General features: G+C 45.6%; 8 protein-coding genes across 8 annotated transcripts; 5 read left to right on the forward strand and 3 right to left on the reverse strand.

Moving 5' to 3' along the window:
- Window positions 1-390: 390 nt before the first annotated feature.
- Window positions 391-1,255, forward strand: SERLADRAFT_410626 (uncharacterized protein; the record flags this gene model as incomplete). The annotated part of the gene is made up of 7 exons (XM_007322025.1): window positions 391-421; window positions 488-507; window positions 613-680; window positions 740-836; window positions 888-981; window positions 1,033-1,124; window positions 1,193-1,255. 7 exons carry the CDS (start codon window positions 391-393, stop codon window positions 1,253-1,255), a joined length of 465 nt encoding a protein of 154 aa, XP_007322087.1.
- A 138-nt stretch (window positions 1,256-1,393) lies between these two features.
- Window positions 1,394-3,044, reverse strand: SERLADRAFT_475896 (uncharacterized protein; the record flags this gene model as incomplete). Its single annotated transcript, XM_007322026.1, has 6 exons — window positions 1,394-1,477; window positions 1,538-1,684; window positions 1,748-2,141; window positions 2,199-2,410; window positions 2,476-2,693; window positions 2,762-3,044. 6 exons carry the CDS (start codon window positions 2,991-2,993, stop codon window positions 1,463-1,465), a joined length of 1,218 nt encoding a protein of 405 aa, XP_007322088.1.
- A 63-nt stretch (window positions 3,045-3,107) lies between these two features.
- On the forward strand, window positions 3,108-4,063 carry SERLADRAFT_475900 (uncharacterized protein; the record flags this gene model as incomplete). The annotated part of the gene is made up of 5 exons (XM_007322027.1): window positions 3,108-3,150; window positions 3,211-3,256; window positions 3,315-3,476; window positions 3,529-3,722; window positions 3,776-4,063. 4 exons carry the CDS (start codon window positions 3,130-3,132, stop codon window positions 3,696-3,698), a joined length of 399 nt encoding a protein of 132 aa, XP_007322089.1.
- A 528-nt stretch (window positions 4,064-4,591) lies between these two features.
- On the forward strand, window positions 4,592-7,799 carry SERLADRAFT_441512 (uncharacterized protein; the record flags this gene model as incomplete). The annotated part of the gene is made up of 19 exons (XM_007322028.1): window positions 4,592-4,645; window positions 4,712-4,777; window positions 4,844-4,863; window positions 4,922-4,952; window positions 5,008-5,172; window positions 5,238-5,277; window positions 5,327-5,501; window positions 5,572-5,989; window positions 6,044-6,188; window positions 6,272-6,286; window positions 6,367-6,495; window positions 6,549-6,616; window positions 6,672-6,715; window positions 6,766-6,909; window positions 6,964-7,028; window positions 7,084-7,134; window positions 7,189-7,412; window positions 7,470-7,516; window positions 7,583-7,799. The coding sequence occupies 19 exons, from the start codon at window positions 4,592-4,594 to the stop codon at window positions 7,797-7,799; spliced, it is 2,118 nt and encodes a 705-aa protein (XP_007322090.1).
- Window positions 7,800-9,443: 1,644 nt separating this feature from the next.
- On the forward strand, window positions 9,444-10,068 carry SERLADRAFT_475904 (uncharacterized protein; the record flags this gene model as incomplete). The annotated part of the gene is made up of 1 exon (XM_007322029.1): window positions 9,444-10,068. The coding sequence occupies one exon, from the start codon at window positions 9,620-9,622 to the stop codon at window positions 9,845-9,847; it is 228 nt and encodes a 75-aa protein (XP_007322091.1).
- A 452-nt stretch (window positions 10,069-10,520) lies between these two features.
- On the forward strand, window positions 10,521-14,229 carry SERLADRAFT_363253 (uncharacterized protein; the record flags this gene model as incomplete). Its single annotated transcript, XM_007322030.1, has 17 exons — window positions 10,521-10,661; window positions 10,717-10,897; window positions 10,959-11,118; window positions 11,173-11,276; window positions 11,346-11,475; window positions 11,531-11,670; window positions 11,743-12,056; window positions 12,107-12,266; window positions 12,329-12,475; window positions 12,525-12,691; window positions 12,743-12,829; window positions 12,892-13,066; window positions 13,122-13,351; window positions 13,413-13,492; window positions 13,548-13,620; window positions 13,669-13,734; window positions 13,800-14,229. The coding sequence occupies 17 exons, from the start codon at window positions 10,617-10,619 to the stop codon at window positions 13,938-13,940; spliced, it is 2,400 nt and encodes a 799-aa protein (XP_007322092.1).
- A 510-nt stretch (window positions 14,230-14,739) lies between these two features.
- Window positions 14,740-16,468, reverse strand: SERLADRAFT_475910 (uncharacterized protein; the record flags this gene model as incomplete). The annotated part of the gene is made up of 3 exons (XM_007322031.1): window positions 14,740-15,796; window positions 15,855-15,921; window positions 15,978-16,468. The coding sequence occupies 3 exons, from the start codon at window positions 16,412-16,414 to the stop codon at window positions 15,506-15,508; spliced, it is 795 nt and encodes a 264-aa protein (XP_007322093.1).
- SERLADRAFT_398497 (uncharacterized protein) lies at window positions 16,461-17,550 on the reverse strand (the record flags this gene model as incomplete). Its single annotated transcript, XM_007322032.1, has 3 exons — window positions 16,461-17,078; window positions 17,130-17,193; window positions 17,247-17,550. The coding sequence occupies 3 exons, from the start codon at window positions 17,468-17,470 to the stop codon at window positions 16,857-16,859; spliced, it is 510 nt and encodes a 169-aa protein (XP_007322094.1).
- Window positions 17,551-17,650: the final 100 nt, after the last annotated feature.

Genomic DNA, 17,650 nt, shown 5'->3' on the forward strand with positions numbered 1-17,650 from the left:
TCTGTCATAGCATCGTATGCATCCATGTACTTTTCTGTCTAGTGACGTCATCACGTGATTCGTACACAATGGATATTTTCTTGTTCCGCGACTTATCCGCGACCAATTCTGCATGAACATTTGGGATCTTGAAGTTGCTCTTGTAGAAACTAGCCAGCCCCCCTAATCTTCTAGTTTTTCCCAGAATAAAATCATTTCCACAATCACGGAAGGAACTCGTTGAAGAGGGAGTATCGCGTATTTTCGAAGGTAAGGAACCGTAGCAAGTCGTAATCATCCCTATTTCTACTCACAAGTCGCGTTTACTGGTCTTTGACAATTATAGACCTGAAAACCACACTGTATAATATACGAACTTATATACCATGAAAGTAAAAGACACTGGAAGACATGGCAGACAGCGTCACGATGACACCGAAGAGTGAGACTTATTTAATCAACCCAGGTCTCCTCAGCTAGCTGAAACCTCTTATTGGACGCTAACCAGTGCTGAACGAGGGCGAAATAGTAAGTGATATATCTAACACTACGAATTCGTAGCATATATAAGTACGCTTAGAGGAAAAGTCAAGAGCATCGTCGACTCGAACCGGTCTTTCTTTTCACGGGAAGACTGAGGGCTTGTTTTCGAAGGCTAGAGAAAATGCGGTGATCCTCACGAAAGATATCGATGTATATGCGTATGTCTCTCTTCGCTCACTTTTTCTAGTCCTTGACATAGCAAATTTTATCATTTCAGCGATCAGATACATGCCACCATAGAGAAACTATTTGACCTTCATAGCGCATCGCAAAAGAACATTGATGAATTGATGACTCACTTCAAACTCCTCAATGTGTGTATGTAGATCTGGGACTGGTGTCACATATATTGAATAAGGCTCCAGGAATCTTTTGAGTCTCAACTCAGCATATACCCCCACTTTTCGGAAGACGTAGTTTCCAGGAGAATTGCACAGAGCGATGCTGCATATTACACACGTAAGTTCTCAATAGCAAACCCTGCATTAATATAACTGTGGCCTTCATTAGTACAAGCACAATCGGCGGAAAATCGGAAGTCCAGAATGAAGTTGATGAAGAATACCAAAGATCGCATGGATGAGAGCAAAGAGAGACAGTCAGTGCGTAATAATTCGATCATGTTACCTCTGTTGGCTTTGCTTATATGCGCCAAAATGACATAACACAGCTTGCGGTGGACGCGTCAGCACTCATCAAACATTACAAGTCTTTGCTCATAGTTTCTAAGTAATGCACTCACCGTTCTCGCAGTTTACGCGCCTTTGCCATGCAAAATTGTTTGTTTCGTCCTGCAACACAATAACCTTATTGTACACTTTGCTACTGATAGATATCCGTGCGTGATGTTTCAAGATGAAGTGCATTTTCCGGGCCAGGCACAAGGTATCTATTAACTCGTTGCGGAGACATCTATTCCGGGATGCACGACCACGTTTGACTATCTAAAGTTCCAACTACTAGTCGGGTGAAGTCAATTTACAAATCCACACCAGCGAAAGTAGCATTATCTCACAAGCTCGGCGTTCGAACGTTGAAGTCGTTCGTGCGTTGGTGGGGATTCTGAGTTTTCCGGAAGCAGATTCAGGTATTCTGCCAAGAAGACGCGTAGGATGAGATTCCAGCGGCCCATAGTAGGAATGTCCAAGGCGGACGCATCATCCTAAGGATACGAAGGTAGAACGTTAGCTACGGTTACCAACGTGCGGTGTTCTTCATTACGCACTTTGAGAGCATGCCATACAGAAGGAAATGGATAAGCTATTACATGCAAAATGTTGACTCCTTTGTGGAGAAATGGAATATGATCGTCTCCAATATAGCCATAGTTAAACTCGCTTCCAGTTCGAGGTATGAAAAAACTTGGCAATGAGCTAGCACCATCTTCAACCATCTGGAAAGCTCCAGATTCTGCCAATCTTTGTTCAGCGGAAACCATGGCGTCGAACAGCCATGCAGTGTCAAGGAAGTAGGAGCGAATTGAAGGTTTTGAGGCACCCAGGAGGTCGAGCAGAATCAGATGCTCAATTGTTGATATTTCTGTAGAGGTTGCATGGCCCATTAGGCGCCGCTTAGTATTGGGAGGGATATAAGTCGAAGACCATTTTTCTGCGAGATGTCTAGTGGAGAATAGTCGGTCATTGGTTTGTGCATAAACGTGATTCAGAATATATTACCGTGCACCATAGACCGAATCAGTATCGGTCCAAGTCATGAAAGCTTCTTCTCCATCAAAGAAGACTAACTGTAGAGTGGTGTCAGCAATATCTTCATCGTCTTCAAGCCCTTCTTCCAATCTAACTTGGCGACTTTCGAGCAGTGGATTGAGGGCCTCTGCCACGTCAAGCATCATGGCACATGGTGCAGCAGAATCCGTGGCCCCTACAAACTGGTACGTGTCAATAAAGATACAAAATATATCAGCACTTGGGGGTAAATGAACGTCAGCTGCACCTGGTTTTCAGGGTATTTTGGAAAGTATTTACTGTCATAATGTGCAGATAATATGACGCGTCGTGAAGCAGAAGGGTTCTTCGTAGCAATAATATTGGTGAACGTCATTGGTCCGAGCGGCGTATTGTCAGTAAATCTATCCTCTTCGACGTGCCAGTTAAGAGACTTCAGCGCTGAAACTATGTGTCCGCGCACGGAAGTGCTATTCTCTGTTCCAACTGAAGACGGATATAGGACAACAAGAATGAACGAGACCCGGGTTTACAGAACAGGGTCTACAACGCACCTACTCGAGGTATAAGTATCTTGGATAGATGCGAATCAGGATTTCTGGTGTCCACATTTTTCAGCGGGTCTACAGAAGATACGAGAGCCAAGATTTGTGCGGAGGAGAGGGGTGAGAATTCTCGAATTCCTAATGCAGAGCGTTGTAGGGAAAATGCAGGCAATGATAACAAGAAGAGGAATCCCAGAAAGATATAATGTCGACAACAGTAATGCAGTAGCATCATTGCCATCTGGTGCCCTCAGCTCTTGGCCGCCAGCACGGAGAATCAGAATACGGCGCACCTCCGTAACCGCAGCGGGGGTCGCCGGCGGTTGAGTGTCGGGAACACGCGACGATGAATCCTGCGCTTAGTACTTCTGACTTTCATGGCCGTCTTTGGCCTCTGGGTACATACAATTTCTGCTACTTTTCTGGACATGGTTGTCCATTCTGATTCACGCCTTTAGGTGATTAACAAAGCAGGAGGGCTTGTCTATCAGCGTAATTTCGCAGGTATATTCCAGTTTGATTATACACTTCCACTTGCGATTAACGCATTCTTTGCATGCAGATGGACTCGCTCAATTGACATCCAACGAATATTTAGTACTTTCAGGAACACTTCATGGTATTCATGCCATCACAAGTCGGTTGTCGCCCACGGGCTCTAGTTCTGGTGCACAAGTTATTGAAGGGGAATCATTCAAGATGACCATTCTTTTGACAGCTACTGGTATGCATGGCCACTATAACAGAATGTTTCAAATTATAACTGGCTTTGGAAGGGACGAAATTTGTGTTATTAACTTCCCTTGCCGAACCGACCGCCGATACTTTACTGCAGAAGATATATGAAGCTTATGCTGACTCAGTTATGAAGAACCCTTTTCACACTCCCGAAATGCCCATTCGAAGTGAAGGATTTGACTCACGGATAACTGCCCTCCTTGCATGATACTGTTGAAGGACGTGCTACATGGTACGTAGGAGAAGGCTTTTACTACCTGCTGTTCTCACAACTTCCAATTACAGCGTGCGGGGACACTACCGATCAGTTTCGAGATCGTCTTTATTCCCATTCTAGTGGCTATGGATTATATAGTATTGCTCTGAGTTATAGAGCTCGTTCAGGAAGAGGACCGGCAGTTAACTTCAAGATTTTCAATTTCTTGTGATGGTTATGTTGTGTGAGCTGCTGCGTGCTGTGGCCCACTGTATATTCCACCGATTGCTTCGCCTATACTCCGCTACGGGTGATGTACCCAATCCCTGTGGATCCATATGTCTATGTTCGAATGCATCAATTCTTTCACCGAGTAACAGTTAAGTGAACTCAAGAATCACGTGGTGCTGCACGTGCTATAAAATGTGACGCGACTGGGCGCGTAGCAGGAGATTTCTTTCCTCCTCCCCACCACCATTTCGGTTATCAACTCTCAAGACTTACCTACTAGGAATAATTATGCAAGCTCAAAGCATAGCTACACAGGTGACCGTTACTTATAGCAGTTTCATATCACAACTCACTTGTACCAGTCTCTGAGCTGTACTCAAAGCCTGTTATGTGTTGAAACATTACTCAAGGCGGGGATAGCCTGTGTAGCGTATTTGAGGTATAGACCAGTACATTTAATATAGCTACTGTGATAATCACATCTTCACTAGAGGTCTCCTTCCCCTTGAGAATTTCAGTGAATGTGAGTTCCATATTTCACAGAAGCTGACATCGTGATTTACTTCTTTATAGTCTATCTTGCGTCTGAAGTGAATGGCTCCCTATCATCTCGGCCATCGTCTTCATTTTCCATCGATGATCGTGCAAGGCGCACGCTCAGTGGGGTCTCCATTATGCATATCAATCGTGGATTTACAAACGAGGGTGACAGAATTATGGATTACTTGGTGAGTCTCTATATGCGCAAGTTTATCAACCTAGGTGCATATAGCCACCATTCCCCGCTTTCTCAGGAACATGGCATTTTTGATGCACTGCAGAAGCAATACCTGCGAAGATTCATATTCGCTATATACTTGGTAAGCTATATTCTGGAGGAGTCTCAACCAACGACATCTGATATACCTATCGCTGTGTGTGCTCAGGATAGCAAAGATCCCAACAAGTACGTGCTTATCATGTACGTTAGGCTGATAATGGCGAAGCTAACATCACTTCCACAGCATCATTGAGGCATATACCTTCAACTTTGATGTAAAAATTCAGGCATTGAAAGCCTATTGTCGTATTCTGAATATCAACCATATAGTATTATACAATAGCAGGAAGCAACGTCACTGTGCCAATCATGTCTTTGGGAGACCAGCTTTCAAATATGTCTCTAAAGGTCACTTCAAAATCAGCTGATCCATTGACTGAAGCTATCAAGGGAGGGAAGGTTCCCACACTTGGTGAAGTAAAGAAGAGTTTAAAAGTGCGTCTCGAGTCTCCCAAAGTTTGTGTTGTCATCCTAATTATGATCTTGAGATGATGATTAAGACTTTAGTCACAACGATTGCATCAATGGAGTCCTTACCTAGTAAGCCGCAGAATAGCACTTTTCTCGCTCAGTACTAATGTGTTTTAAGAGTGCCGCTATGGAAATTTCAAGCTTTTTTTCAACGAGAATACTCCTGACGATTATCAACCTAAGTATTTCCATGCTGGCGACGTTAACAAGGATAAATGGTTTTTTACAACACATCGTCGCAACGAGATACCCGAGAAGTGTAGTGTCGGGGATTTGCAAACAGGATGGCATGGGTATGTCTTAAGCTTTGCTCATCAGGTTTTAATATCGGTAACATGGTCTCTGGATGTACGTTTCATACAGCGTCAACTTGAAAGTAGTCTCCGTGTCCTCATACTTGCCTTCTTCTACTTCTATTGAAGATAACAATGTTTTGTTTACTGGAGTCACTTCCCAGTCGGCCCCACGGCTCACACCTGTCGAAGAGGCTGAGATTAGAGCTCAGGATGCAAAGCTACAAATGAAGGATGCTCTTGAACGCAACATCGTTTGGGACGCGGATGACGGGGAGGTAGACGCTGAAGGAGAGGAAGTGGGCGATGATTTGATAGTGCTAAATAGGATCACCAATGGTATATCCATGGTACCTATTGGCCTGCGAACTGAGTGCGGAGAAATTGCACCATTGGATACTGGTATCAATCTCTCATCTGGTCCAGTACAAGCGGAAGTGCAATTTAGTGGCCGGATAGAACATACACCCCGGCATGTGGGTGAACTAGTAAGTTAATAACTGTCCTTTGGTGCGCGAAAACAGCAATTCACATCATTATAGAAGTCCAAGTTGTCTGGAATGGAAATAGAACAGACTCAATTAATTTCGCCCATTGTTACACAAAAACCCACCTTTCGCTCAGGCAGCCCAATGGATCGTTCAATTGGTAGATCGTTACCACCTTCGGATATGGCTGAGTTTCGCAGTCGGCTATTTCTTCCCAGCAGGTCGACACTCAGTTGCTGAAAGACATGCTCAATAATCCGGACACTAGCTCTATAACCTTAGATGCAGAGATGCTAGGTTAGTAAACGCCTTTTCTTGCTCAGTATCCTGCGGACAGCACAGGGATTTATCAAAACTTGACCTGTCTCCTTATATAGATATGGAGACGCAGGTTGTACCTGATCTAGACCCCATCGAACCTTTTGAAAGTCAAGATAACGCAATGGATGAAATCACACCTGAACCGGAACTAAAATCGCTTAGAAAGAGAAAAGCAGAACCGGGGGGTGACAATGGTCGTCTAGACTGTGATTGCGGAATCTCGGCACGTCCTTCTTAGTTTCTAGAATTCTTCGGATTAATTATTTTTCACGTAGATGGAAGATGACGGGTGTTGCTTCTGTGAAGGTGGGTGCGAGCGTTGGTATCACGTTTGGTAGGTGCACATTTTATTGTTTGTCAGCACCTCTTTTCACCCTTAAAATCCGATGCCATCAGGTGTTTAGGGTGAGAAAAACCGATACATGAGACTATTATCAAGTGGTGATCAAATACAGGTATCACTCCCCGGATGATGTGCGCCTCCCATCTCAATTTGTTTGTTTTGACTGTCGCCTACGTGCGGGTCGAGACTGGGATATCATCGCCGGCAAACTACATACCGACATGATCACGCGATACAAGGACATCGCCCTCTTCAGGTCTTAAGTTTGAATCTTTTCGTCTGGCGTTTTTGCTCATGAATCTGTGGACAGGAGGGCTATCAAAACATTTGAAGTGTATAAACCTGTGACAGCCTTACAATTCAGGGAGCGTATTGGTTAGTAATCGACTGTCCACCTCTCACCTTTATCATGAGGTGATGGCTATTATAGGATGTGACCCGGGCCTCGCCAGTCAGTTGCTAACAAGGTTGGAAGTAGAAGGTATTACCAGGTCCAAGAATCAATTTTCAACTACTTAAAATCTGTGAATATCAGGTTTCGTAGCGACGGAATTGATAATCAAGGATGCCATCGGTTTCACGGCCACACGTTCACGTGCCAAAAAGACTAAACAAACTCCAAGGAGCAAGCCGCCGAAGAAAGAGCTGCAAAAAACTAGATATGCGTTCGTTCATACTTCGAAGAAGAGCCAAGCGTATTCGAATTACTTCGATCCACGCCCTGAAATTGAGAATTGGTTGATGGGTTTAACACAGGCGGTAAGTATTGATATACAAATCAGTGTCATTGACAGAAGATGGAATAGAGCTCCCTAGCACAAGGCAGGAGGACCAGATAAAAACGCGGAGAGAAACAGTACATGGTGCGCTCGAGATTGAATGAAAAGGAAAAGACAACTTATAACTTTTCTGTTATTTCCACGTTGAAGTTTTGGTATCAATACATCTGAACGCGAATCCTTTACTGCATCACCTCGAGCCAATGGTATAGACTCGCAGACACAAGAGGAAACGCAGGACTTCCTGGCCTTGACCGTTACGCGTAAATCTGAGGTAGAGCTCAGACGAAAGATAGTCATGGCAGCATCAGGGAAGGCAAAAAGGATCAAGGTCTCCCTCGGCTCTGGTGTCGATCTATGCGACTAGCAGCAGAAAGCTCCTGGACTGTCAGCCTTCTCTCTAATCATACAGTTCGACTGCGCGGCTTTTCGTTTTACTGCATCCCCCCAAGTTCCTTTTATCGCAGTGGTTACTCTTGGAATAAATGTCCGCGTGGTTGGTCATCTCCTGCGTAATTCTCCCTCAGGGCGTCTACTCTTCTGTGGGAGTCTTGCCATTCGTCAGTGGTTCAAGCTTGATTCGCGGCTCCATCCGCTCACTTCAAAGCCGACTTATTGGGGTATTCTTCTCGCGATCTTTTCCATGAAATCATGTAATTCCAGCCCAGCCTCCTGGCAGCTGGTGCTATCATTGTTACAAGTTTGTCAAATGAAAAATGCTTTTGCGGGGTGAATAAATATGCGTCTATATAACAAGAGCCCCATTGACCAGATTGTTAGTAATATCACAGTGAACTATTGATACGAGGTTACTTATGCATAATGGCTTGGATCAGTCTTGCAAACTTTGTACTCCTGTGACTTGCTGTTTGTGACTTGTGGGGGCGTTTAGCTACAACTTCGGATCACCTAGGTTGAAGATGAAGGGCCTAGTACAGTATCTGTCGATGGTGTCCAATGATTCTGGACTGAACTGATCGACGATTCTAGACATGCAACTGTAACGTAACGAAACAAATTCCAGTGAGTCTGATAGTTTCTTGTGGCGGCGGTTGTGAAGATTACGGCACATCGAGTCAGTGAATTCACGCAAAGAGAAAACTTATGTCTTGGCATTACTCTGTTTGATACATAGCTTCCCTCGGCTGAGCCAAGGAATGTTGACAGTCCCCATAGTGTCACCCCGGGAAACCGAGTGTTAAGTTCAATAGTATCGGTCTATATGTGAGTGGGGCATAAGCTTAGATTGTAACGATTTGCTGAAGCCTGACGCCGCCAAAGGTGCCGCAGACCGACATGCATTTCTAGCTGTGTATTCTACCAGAACCAGAATAGCATGCGATTCAACTGTCTTGACCTAAATAGGTTAGTATGAACCTCAGCTGCTATCTAACAACTCTCAGGCCGCTCCATAGTGATGCCTAACAAAGTATTTCCCAGGATCCAAAGCTGAAATCTCCGCACGAACGACGACAATCACCGGTCAAAAAATGTATATACCGGCTCATACTCCGAGTTTGCAGCTTATTGCAAATGTGGGATAGAATATGAGTGTCACAGTCTCTTTCAAGAAATGCTATACGGCAGTTCATGGGTATACCTGCGAAGGCTGGGCCAAGTATTGCAAATACTCAAGAAATTGATCTACGCCTGCCTCCTCTTGGTAGTGGCGTTTCCCTTGAACTTTTCTGCATGAGAACCAAACGCAAAAATCCAGGTCCGATATGGTACGGTTTCTCTGGCGCCGCAGCTGATACCCTTTTTGCTAATCTCCTTGGCTGTAGAGTGTTCCCCCCTTTGCCTGTCTGAGCCACGGTGCGGATCACAAAAAATGGGACCTGGTATTTATTGGCACGTCGTAGGGGGACCACGATAGAAAATGCTGCGAGGCACGTTATCCCGATTCAATATGACATTGTACGGACTATCAAAGCTGTGGGCCCGGTATGTACTTAGTACTAAATCTTGACTCTATTTGTATGTAATAGGATACTAATCAAGACCCATTACAGTAAGTATACCACGTCAGCTGTACCCTTGATCTGATGGTGGTTGTGGGTCATGGCTGAGCATGTGGCCTCCAGCGCTTGAATAGTATCTTGGACCCAAGGCGTATGGAGTTGCCAAGGTCAGCAAACAGCTTACAATGCTCTGCAAATTGAAACTGATATTTATACCGCAACGGGTATGAGGAAATACTGCTTACGCCTCGTCTTATCCATACATTACTGTGACAAGTGTGGCTCCACATGTATGTATGAGCACTTTTTATTTAGTCGAGTATATAATCCCAAAGATTCTCCGCTAAGAGAAGTAGTCCAAGTCTGCACATTTTTAGAAGTTACTCGTGGCCCACCTTTGTTGCCATTCTACGAGCGCCTATCGAAGACCTGTGGAAGCGGTGAGAAAGTATAAGTGACTCACCATGGTCTGCCCAGTCCGATGATTGTGGAGCCATCGAAGCAGTGTGGTACGTCGAGCCAGGTTGGTCCAGAATATTTGCATGGAGGTTCCAGCACCGATTCACGTTAGCATCAAGCTTAACGTTCTTGCACCGCCGGCTGTAGCGGGGAAGCCTGCCCTGAAGCGAAAGTGATTACAAAAAAGAATTCTGACCTGTATGTTCTGCATCCCCTCGCGATCTTAACTTTTGTCGTACTGTCTTTTTTCAGAGTCGATGAACTGGATGGTGGGGCCCTCGCAGGAGATGAAGTAATGGTGCAAGGCATAGACTACACCTCCGTATCTCCCTGCAGCTGCTATCTACGGCTGTGGGGCTCGTTAGAGTGGTGCACATTTTCGTAACATGGAACCTTTGATTGAGCGCTTTTGCGTTGTTCTGTATGTAGAGTGAATTGCAATTGGGCCTGACGCTGTCAGGTGAATCGTACCGGGTGTTGTCGAGAATGAATGGTCTAGGGATGATAATAATGGAACTGGAAACACTGGATTGGATACTAAAAGGGATAAGCAAAGGATGGCCTTCACGTACGATACCGCGGCTGCCACTTGGACTGTTCTAGCCTTTTTCATGTCGGAACTCCAAGTTTCTTAAGTACTTTGCTTCGCCACCCGTTCCCCGTTTCCTGGCCTTTGTGTTCTTGAACTCTTGCCTTATTTCTTGACTCTGGTCCCCTTCGTAACAGGCTTGTCCTCTTACCCTCACCCCATCCTTCCCCGTCCAATGCCGTACAAGCTCTCCGCTACTTTATCAGCTCACTCATCAGATGTCCGTCTCTTGTACGACTCACAGGTACATCCCATGTCTAAACCTTCTGTCATAGGTTCGAGCCGTAGCGTCCCCAACAAATACTCTCGTTCTATCTGCTTCCCGGGATTCAACAGCGATATCCTGGTTCAGATCATCGTCTTCCTCGCCTTTCGCTCCAGCTGCCATCCTGAAGGCGGGGACGAGATATGTCAATGCAGTAGCATATATCCAACCATCACCAGACGCCCCGCAAGGTGAGGTCTCGAAATCCATAGCATCGCGCATCTATGGCCGTTTATTAAGCTGTTGGATCAGGATATGCGGTTGTGGGAGGGCAAGACACGGTTATCAACATATTTTCCCTCGACTCGCCCAACCACGAAGATCCTCAGTTTTCTCTTCTAGGCCATACAGACAATGTCTGCGCTTTAGATGTATCAACTCAAGGCACAATCATTTCGGGTTCTTGGGATAGGTGTGTTTTATCATTTTGAAAGCCCTTTATTATCGTACGAACCAGCCTTTGTAGAACTGCCAAAGTATGGAAGAATTATCAATTACAATATGACCTAACAGGACATCAACAATCCGTATGGGCAGTTCTTGCTATCGATGAGCAGCAATTTTTGACAGGTGAGCTGCGATCTATCTCGGGTTAGCTCGTTTCATCGACATGAATAACTAATCGCCTTCTTGTTACAGCGTCCGCTGACAAAACCATTAAATTCTGGATTCAACACAAAGTGATGCGGACTTACCAAGGACACAAAGATGCGGTTCGTGGCTTGGCTTTAATACCTGACATTGGCTTTGCCTCCTGTTCCAACGATAGGTATCTCGATCATCACTTCCTTGACCAACATCAGATGACTTGATGCGATTACCAGTGAAATTCGCGTTTGGACGATGGAAGGCGATGTTGTGTATTCTCTTTCGGGCCATACTTCTTTCGTGTACAGTCTTTCGGTGTTGCCCAGCGGCGATATCGTTTCCGGAGGGGAAGATCGCACGGTTCGGGTTTGGCGTGGTACGTGTCCCACTCAATCTGTTTTCTTCCTTCCTATTCCCCCCTTTGTAAAAAATTAACGCGGGTTCCTAGACGGTGAATGTACTCAGACGATTGTTCATCCCGCTATATCAGTGTGGGCTGTGTCTACCATGTCAAACGGTGATATAGTGAGCGGATGTAGCGATGGTGTCGTTAGAGTATTCAGCGAGTCTGAGGATCGATGGGTGGGCGCTGAGGACATGAAAATATATGAAGACCAAGTTGCTAGTCAAGCCCTACCATCTCAGCAAGTCGGAGATGTGAAAAAGACCGATTTGCCTGGCCCAGAAGCTCTCAACAGTCCTGGTAAGAAGTCGGGTGAAGTGAAAATGATAAAGAACGGGGACATTGTCGAGGCACATCAGGTAAGTAATTATATTGGTATAACTGCCGATGATGTGTTCACGACATACAGTGGGACAGCTCTTCTGGCACCTGGCAGAAAATCGGTGACGTTGTTGACGCCGTTGGTTCCGGGCGCAAACAACTTCATGAAGGCAAGGAATATGACTACGTTTTTGATGTTGACATCCAGGATGGTGTCCCCCCTTTGAAGCTGCCCTTTGATGTCACAGGTGCTGTTCTTATCTTAATTGAAATCGAAAATCTGTCTATTAACAAAATTGACCACGTATAGACAATCCGTACGCTGCCGCACAACGTTTTCTCGAGCGTAATGAGCTGTCGCTAAACTATATTGATGAGGTTGTCCGCTTTATTGAGAAGAACACGGCGGGAGTAAATCTTGGAAGTGGTGGAAATGAATACGTTGATCCTTATACCGGTAAGGATAATCTCAGCGTGTTTCGTCTCCATGTTTACCTAGAGTGCAGGTGCATCCAGATACCAGGGTTCGGCGGCTCCTGTTCCTACTGCTGCACCGCCTTCCTCGTATATGGATCCGTTCACAGGAGCGTCGCGATACAGTGGTGCCCCTGAGCCTTCTGTGCATGTGCCTGCACCCCCACCATCGTTACCTGTCCCAAACATCATTCCGTTTGTGCGTCCGTTGGCACTACATACATTATCGTGTTACTGACTTCTAGTACAGACTAAATTTGTATCTTTTAAACAGGCTAATGTCTCAGCCATGCAAATGAAATTGTATCAGTTTGATGAAGCATTGCGGCACGAGATAGTGAGTCGACTTCTCACTGCCTCCCATTAACCTCATAGTTATGTTTACTCTTCCTAATGCAGTCGACAGCATCTCTCGCGATGTATCCTGAAGAACACATGATGATTGACGAAGCGTTTACGTATCTCTCTCAAGCGATATCATCGCCCACACGACCCTCTTCTGCCCTGGGATCCCCCCACGTTGAAGCAATAATACAAATTCTAGACAGATGGCCTGCTTCTCAGCGTTTTCCTGGTACGGATAACATACTGTCTACTTGGTATTCCAGAAATTGACGATATGTTCTTAGTGATGGATTTGAGTCGTCTAGTAACTGCATTCTGCGCCAATGCGGCTGCGGCTCCAGGTGGACGGGAGAGATTCTTTGAATGCTTATGCAAGGCTTCTGACTGGACGGACGTTCAACGTACGAAGCCCTTTTCGAAAGCACAAGAGATCAACATGTTATTACTATTCCGCACGCTAGCAAATGCCTTTCAGGAAGGTACACCAATTGCCGACGGGCGGTGGGTCCCTCAGGTAGGGTATATAGACAACGATTTCCGTGGATAAATGTTGAACAACCATCATTGTGCCCTAGGTTTTCGAAGCACTGAGCCAAGCACCTTACAACTTCTTAACGAAGCCGCAGCGCGTGGCTCTAGCCACTATCTTGTTCAAGTTCGTCGTTCAAACATTTACCGTGGCCATAAAGATGACAGATATCTTCCTTCAGCTTCTCTTGTGCATATTTGCAGACACCGGTTGCGACAACCGTGCGGACGCAACATCTGTCCTTGATCCTACAGGTAAGCCCTTAGCACGTGCTTCACTACGCCCAGTAACCCATTTCACAGTTGCTGCGGTCGGGTAATAATGACTCGGAGGTCGTCTACCGCTCCTTGGTTGCACTTGGCAACGTGGTCAGTTTTCTTCTGGGTGATTAGCTTATCTAGACATGTCCTGATGGTTTTTCTCGACCCTTTAGGCATACGGCGCAAAGAAGCATAATGCCAGTATTGACTCCACCCAATCACAAGAACTGAAACAATACGTCGCTGGGGTCCCTCAAGCTTTCCCGGAGGACAGGATCAAGAATGTCGTCTCAGAGATCGTCGGACTTCTATAATGCGACCCCAAATTCAAAGTACCATCTTGACGATCAAAATTCATAGTCGAAAATTATACCGATTCTCTTCTGTTTCGTTTGGGCTAGAAGATATACAAGATAGAATGTACATGATCATGACGTTGTTCTAGTGTTCAGCTGCGTGGGCACTGCTGGTGTATTTGGGCAATGTGTGACGGACTTTTCCCGCTAATCTCTTGTTATATCGATAACATTGTATTGTGATGATGTATTTCCGTGTCAATGCTGCTTCCCCTTATTCTTAGAGTATGATAGAGTTCATGATAGTATGCGCCGATTTGCAGGGAACTGACATTGGCTTAGGGTTAGGGTTCTTTCCTATCAGGCGAAATCGCGTTTGCCAGTGCAAGTTAGGTTGACTCTTCCCGCCACCTTTCATGACTGTCATCGCTCGGATTTATATCCTACGACATGGAGAAACAGACAGCAACCGCAATAAGATAATCCAAGGTCAATTGGATACAGAGCTTAATGCTCATGGCACTACACAGGCAGGACGAGTTGCGGAGGCATTGAAGGGTGCACACTTTGATCGTGCATTTTCGAGCGATCTTCAAAGAGCTGTGAAGGTGTGTTAAATCATTCAAGGAGTGGATGGGATACGCAGTCCAACATAATACGGACAAGGCCCTCTGGGAATAGATGGATAGAGCAGGGGGCGAGTGGGAGGACACGGGAGAATCCTTAATCTGATTTGTGCCATACTGTGCAGACCGCGGAACAGATCCTCGCGTATCACCCGGGTATCGCACTCGAGAAGCAAGAAGCCCTACGAGAGAGGGTGAGTCGCTAGGTTGCGCTGTGCTCACTCTCACGCGATTATCATAACGCATGTTTGCTGAAATAAATCGCATATGGGTGGAATTTCCGGTTTTGCGCTATTTCTTTGTCACGACTTTTGGCTCCTCGGCCTCTCTTTCGCCATTTAGTTCATGGGAGAACGCCAGGGGGAACTTGTATCGTCGAACAAGCCTGCGCCTTCACTTGAACAAGGAGATGCCTTCGTGGTACGCTGTCTCAGTTGGTGGAATCACACCATCTTGGGATATGTGTCTTCTATAGTACCTGACGCTAAGCTGGATGGTCGATGTCGTTCCGCTCTAGTAGTGACTCATGGAGGTTTCATTGGCACTTTAGTGCGTAGTTTGGTGGCCAATAGAGCGCTGACTTGCGCCGATGGAATCACTATTGGGAGGTGCTCAAATACGAGCATCACACTCGTAGAATTCCGGAGTGTTGGCCGCCCGAGCTTGGAAGGACGGGTTCTGAATTATGCTGATGCTAGCCACCTGGAAGGAATGAGCCAGGTAGAAGTGAATGTGGACGAGATATAGAAGAAAGTCATAGACGAATTTTGGAATTGCATGCAGAATACATATCGAATACCCTTGGTCATATCTTCTCCACAATGTCACTAGCGACGGCCTGCCCTGTTGTCTTTCACGTCAAAGCGGTAATTTTTTTTCATCACTTATCTGAATCGCGAACCTACTTGTTCGACGTTTCTCAGGTTATAAATTACACCTCAGCTCTCTTCTCATAGCTCATTCCTTTTCCCTCCTCAGCTTTTCGACATAAATGAATGTCACGAGTATTATATCTAGCATGTTTGCATCCAACTGCACGTCTAGACTGCTCTCTAGCTCGTAATCCGTGTAACGATCTATGTCAATTTCTCTGGGGTCCAGATTCTGTTTCGCAGGAGGCTTGACTGGCGGACCGGGATTGATCTCGAGGTACCCTTGTTGCGGCTTTGAGCCAGGAAGCAAAGCGATTTTTCGCCGGTGATAGCGTGCGATAGGTGCCTTTGAAGAGTCATCGCTATCAAGACGAAGCTTGGGACATATGACATTGTTACTTTTGGTGAGTGACATGTTGAACAAGGCGGCTCACAGAACATGCTCGTTGGCCAAGGTCCCAACGATATGATCGACCGTCGGGTCCGGTGAAAATTCGCTTTCTTGGGTACTTTCCATCAGCTTAAGAGTTCAATTTGTCAAGGATAAACAAACAAACCTTCGAGCGAAGCCTCTTGTTGGAATGAAATCTTTCGTCTCTACCTCACTCAATGGCATCCCATTCACCCCTTCATTAGGGTCAAACCATCGTATTCGAGATGAAACTAATCTACGCCGTTCTATTTCAGCAAGTCGAGTAAAGTGGTCTTGCATATCAATATCTTGGTTCTCCCCTTCTTCTTCTGACCTAACTTCAACTTCATCGTCATCTGGTTGATCGTCTTCATCTTCACGCCCGCCTCCATCAATATGAGTGTTATCGTAGTCGGCGTTAGTGCGATATATCGATGCAGAATTTGGGCTGATCTTCCATATAGTGCTTGGAGCTGCGCCCCACACGGCCTTGAGTGGAGTAGAGACTTTGTACAAAACTTGGCCGCTGGAGCTGGTGATGATCACATTGCGGACGAAAGCACTTGAGAAGAACAGTCTCATAGTTGTTAAATCGAAATCTGTGTCACGTTCGAAAGAGGTATTTAGGCGCTGAGGGCTACACAAATGGATTAATATTATTCGCTATATAAGTATGCTGCGGACACAGTGCTGAATGTATGTGCATGTGATTCTACGTAGCCAACAGTATTGGGTCATAGATGTACAAAGAAAGTCTTAGTTTTTCTTTAGAACCAATCAAAAGAGTAAAAAACCTGAGCTGTTCCGTTGGTTAGTTCAGAACTACGACAGCACTGCAGCATATAATACCGCAGTACTTCAGCAGAACCTTTGCCTTATCCAATAAATGTTTAAATCCGCATCATCAGCTTCAAAGCTGAGTCTGCAAGCTGACCATACCATGACCATTCTCTCGGCATAGTGATTGAAGCAAGCACTTGAAGCTGCACGAGCTTAGTGGAGCAAGGGTCCAGGGCTGTACATCTTAAATGCCATTGCCCGCATGGCCGCGCGTGGGATAGGAGGTAGCTTTTCGTTCGAGCCTCTTTAGTTTCTCCACATAAACGAAAGTTGTTACAATGATATCCACGATGTGTTCCCCGACAGCAAATATTTCGAGACACGGCTCAATGACTGTGCCGCCGGTGCTCCAGCTACTCCCGTGAAAGTGAGCTACAGGCGTTTCTGACCCATCGTTTAGCTCAAGCTGTCGGTCTTTCGATCAGCAGTTTTCACATCAATGTATATTAAGACTTACAGAAACATTATCATACAGTCTCCATATGTATGATCGTGCATCTGGACCAGTGAATACAAACTCTCTGCCGAAAAGTTTAGTGAGCCATGTTTTCACCTCGGGAGGATGCGTACTCACCGTTTTCCATCCTTCTGTATATAATCTATCGCACGAGGCCCATTACTGTGTAAGCGAAATATTGGCGAATTGAATGAGCTCCAAACGATCTCAGATAGAACATCGAATCGATCACTTTTGGGCTGCGCAGTGTCATTCCTGACTTTCCGTATCGTAGTAGTACGCGTCTGCCATGTCCAAGGCGTATTTGTTATGAAGATAGCTCGACCCTCCGTGTTGGTCATGGTGGAATTACGGATGTGCCGACTTGAAATAGTGAGAAGCATTTTAAGTTGTTGGGAGCGAGTGAAAGGCGATAGAGTGCGAATTGGAACATTTGAGTAACAGTAATGTTTTATAGAGATAAGCCCCAAGGCTGCGCAGGGGGTTGAATGACTAAACAACCGGTTTAACTGTCAATGCGG

Source organism: Serpula lacrymans (assembly GCF_000218685.1).
Source record: "Serpula lacrymans var. lacrymans S7.9 unplaced genomic scaffold SERLAscaffold_12, whole genome shotgun sequence".
In the NCBI taxonomy this organism is placed as follows: Eukaryota; Fungi; Basidiomycota; class Agaricomycetes; order Boletales; family Serpulaceae; genus Serpula; species Serpula lacrymans.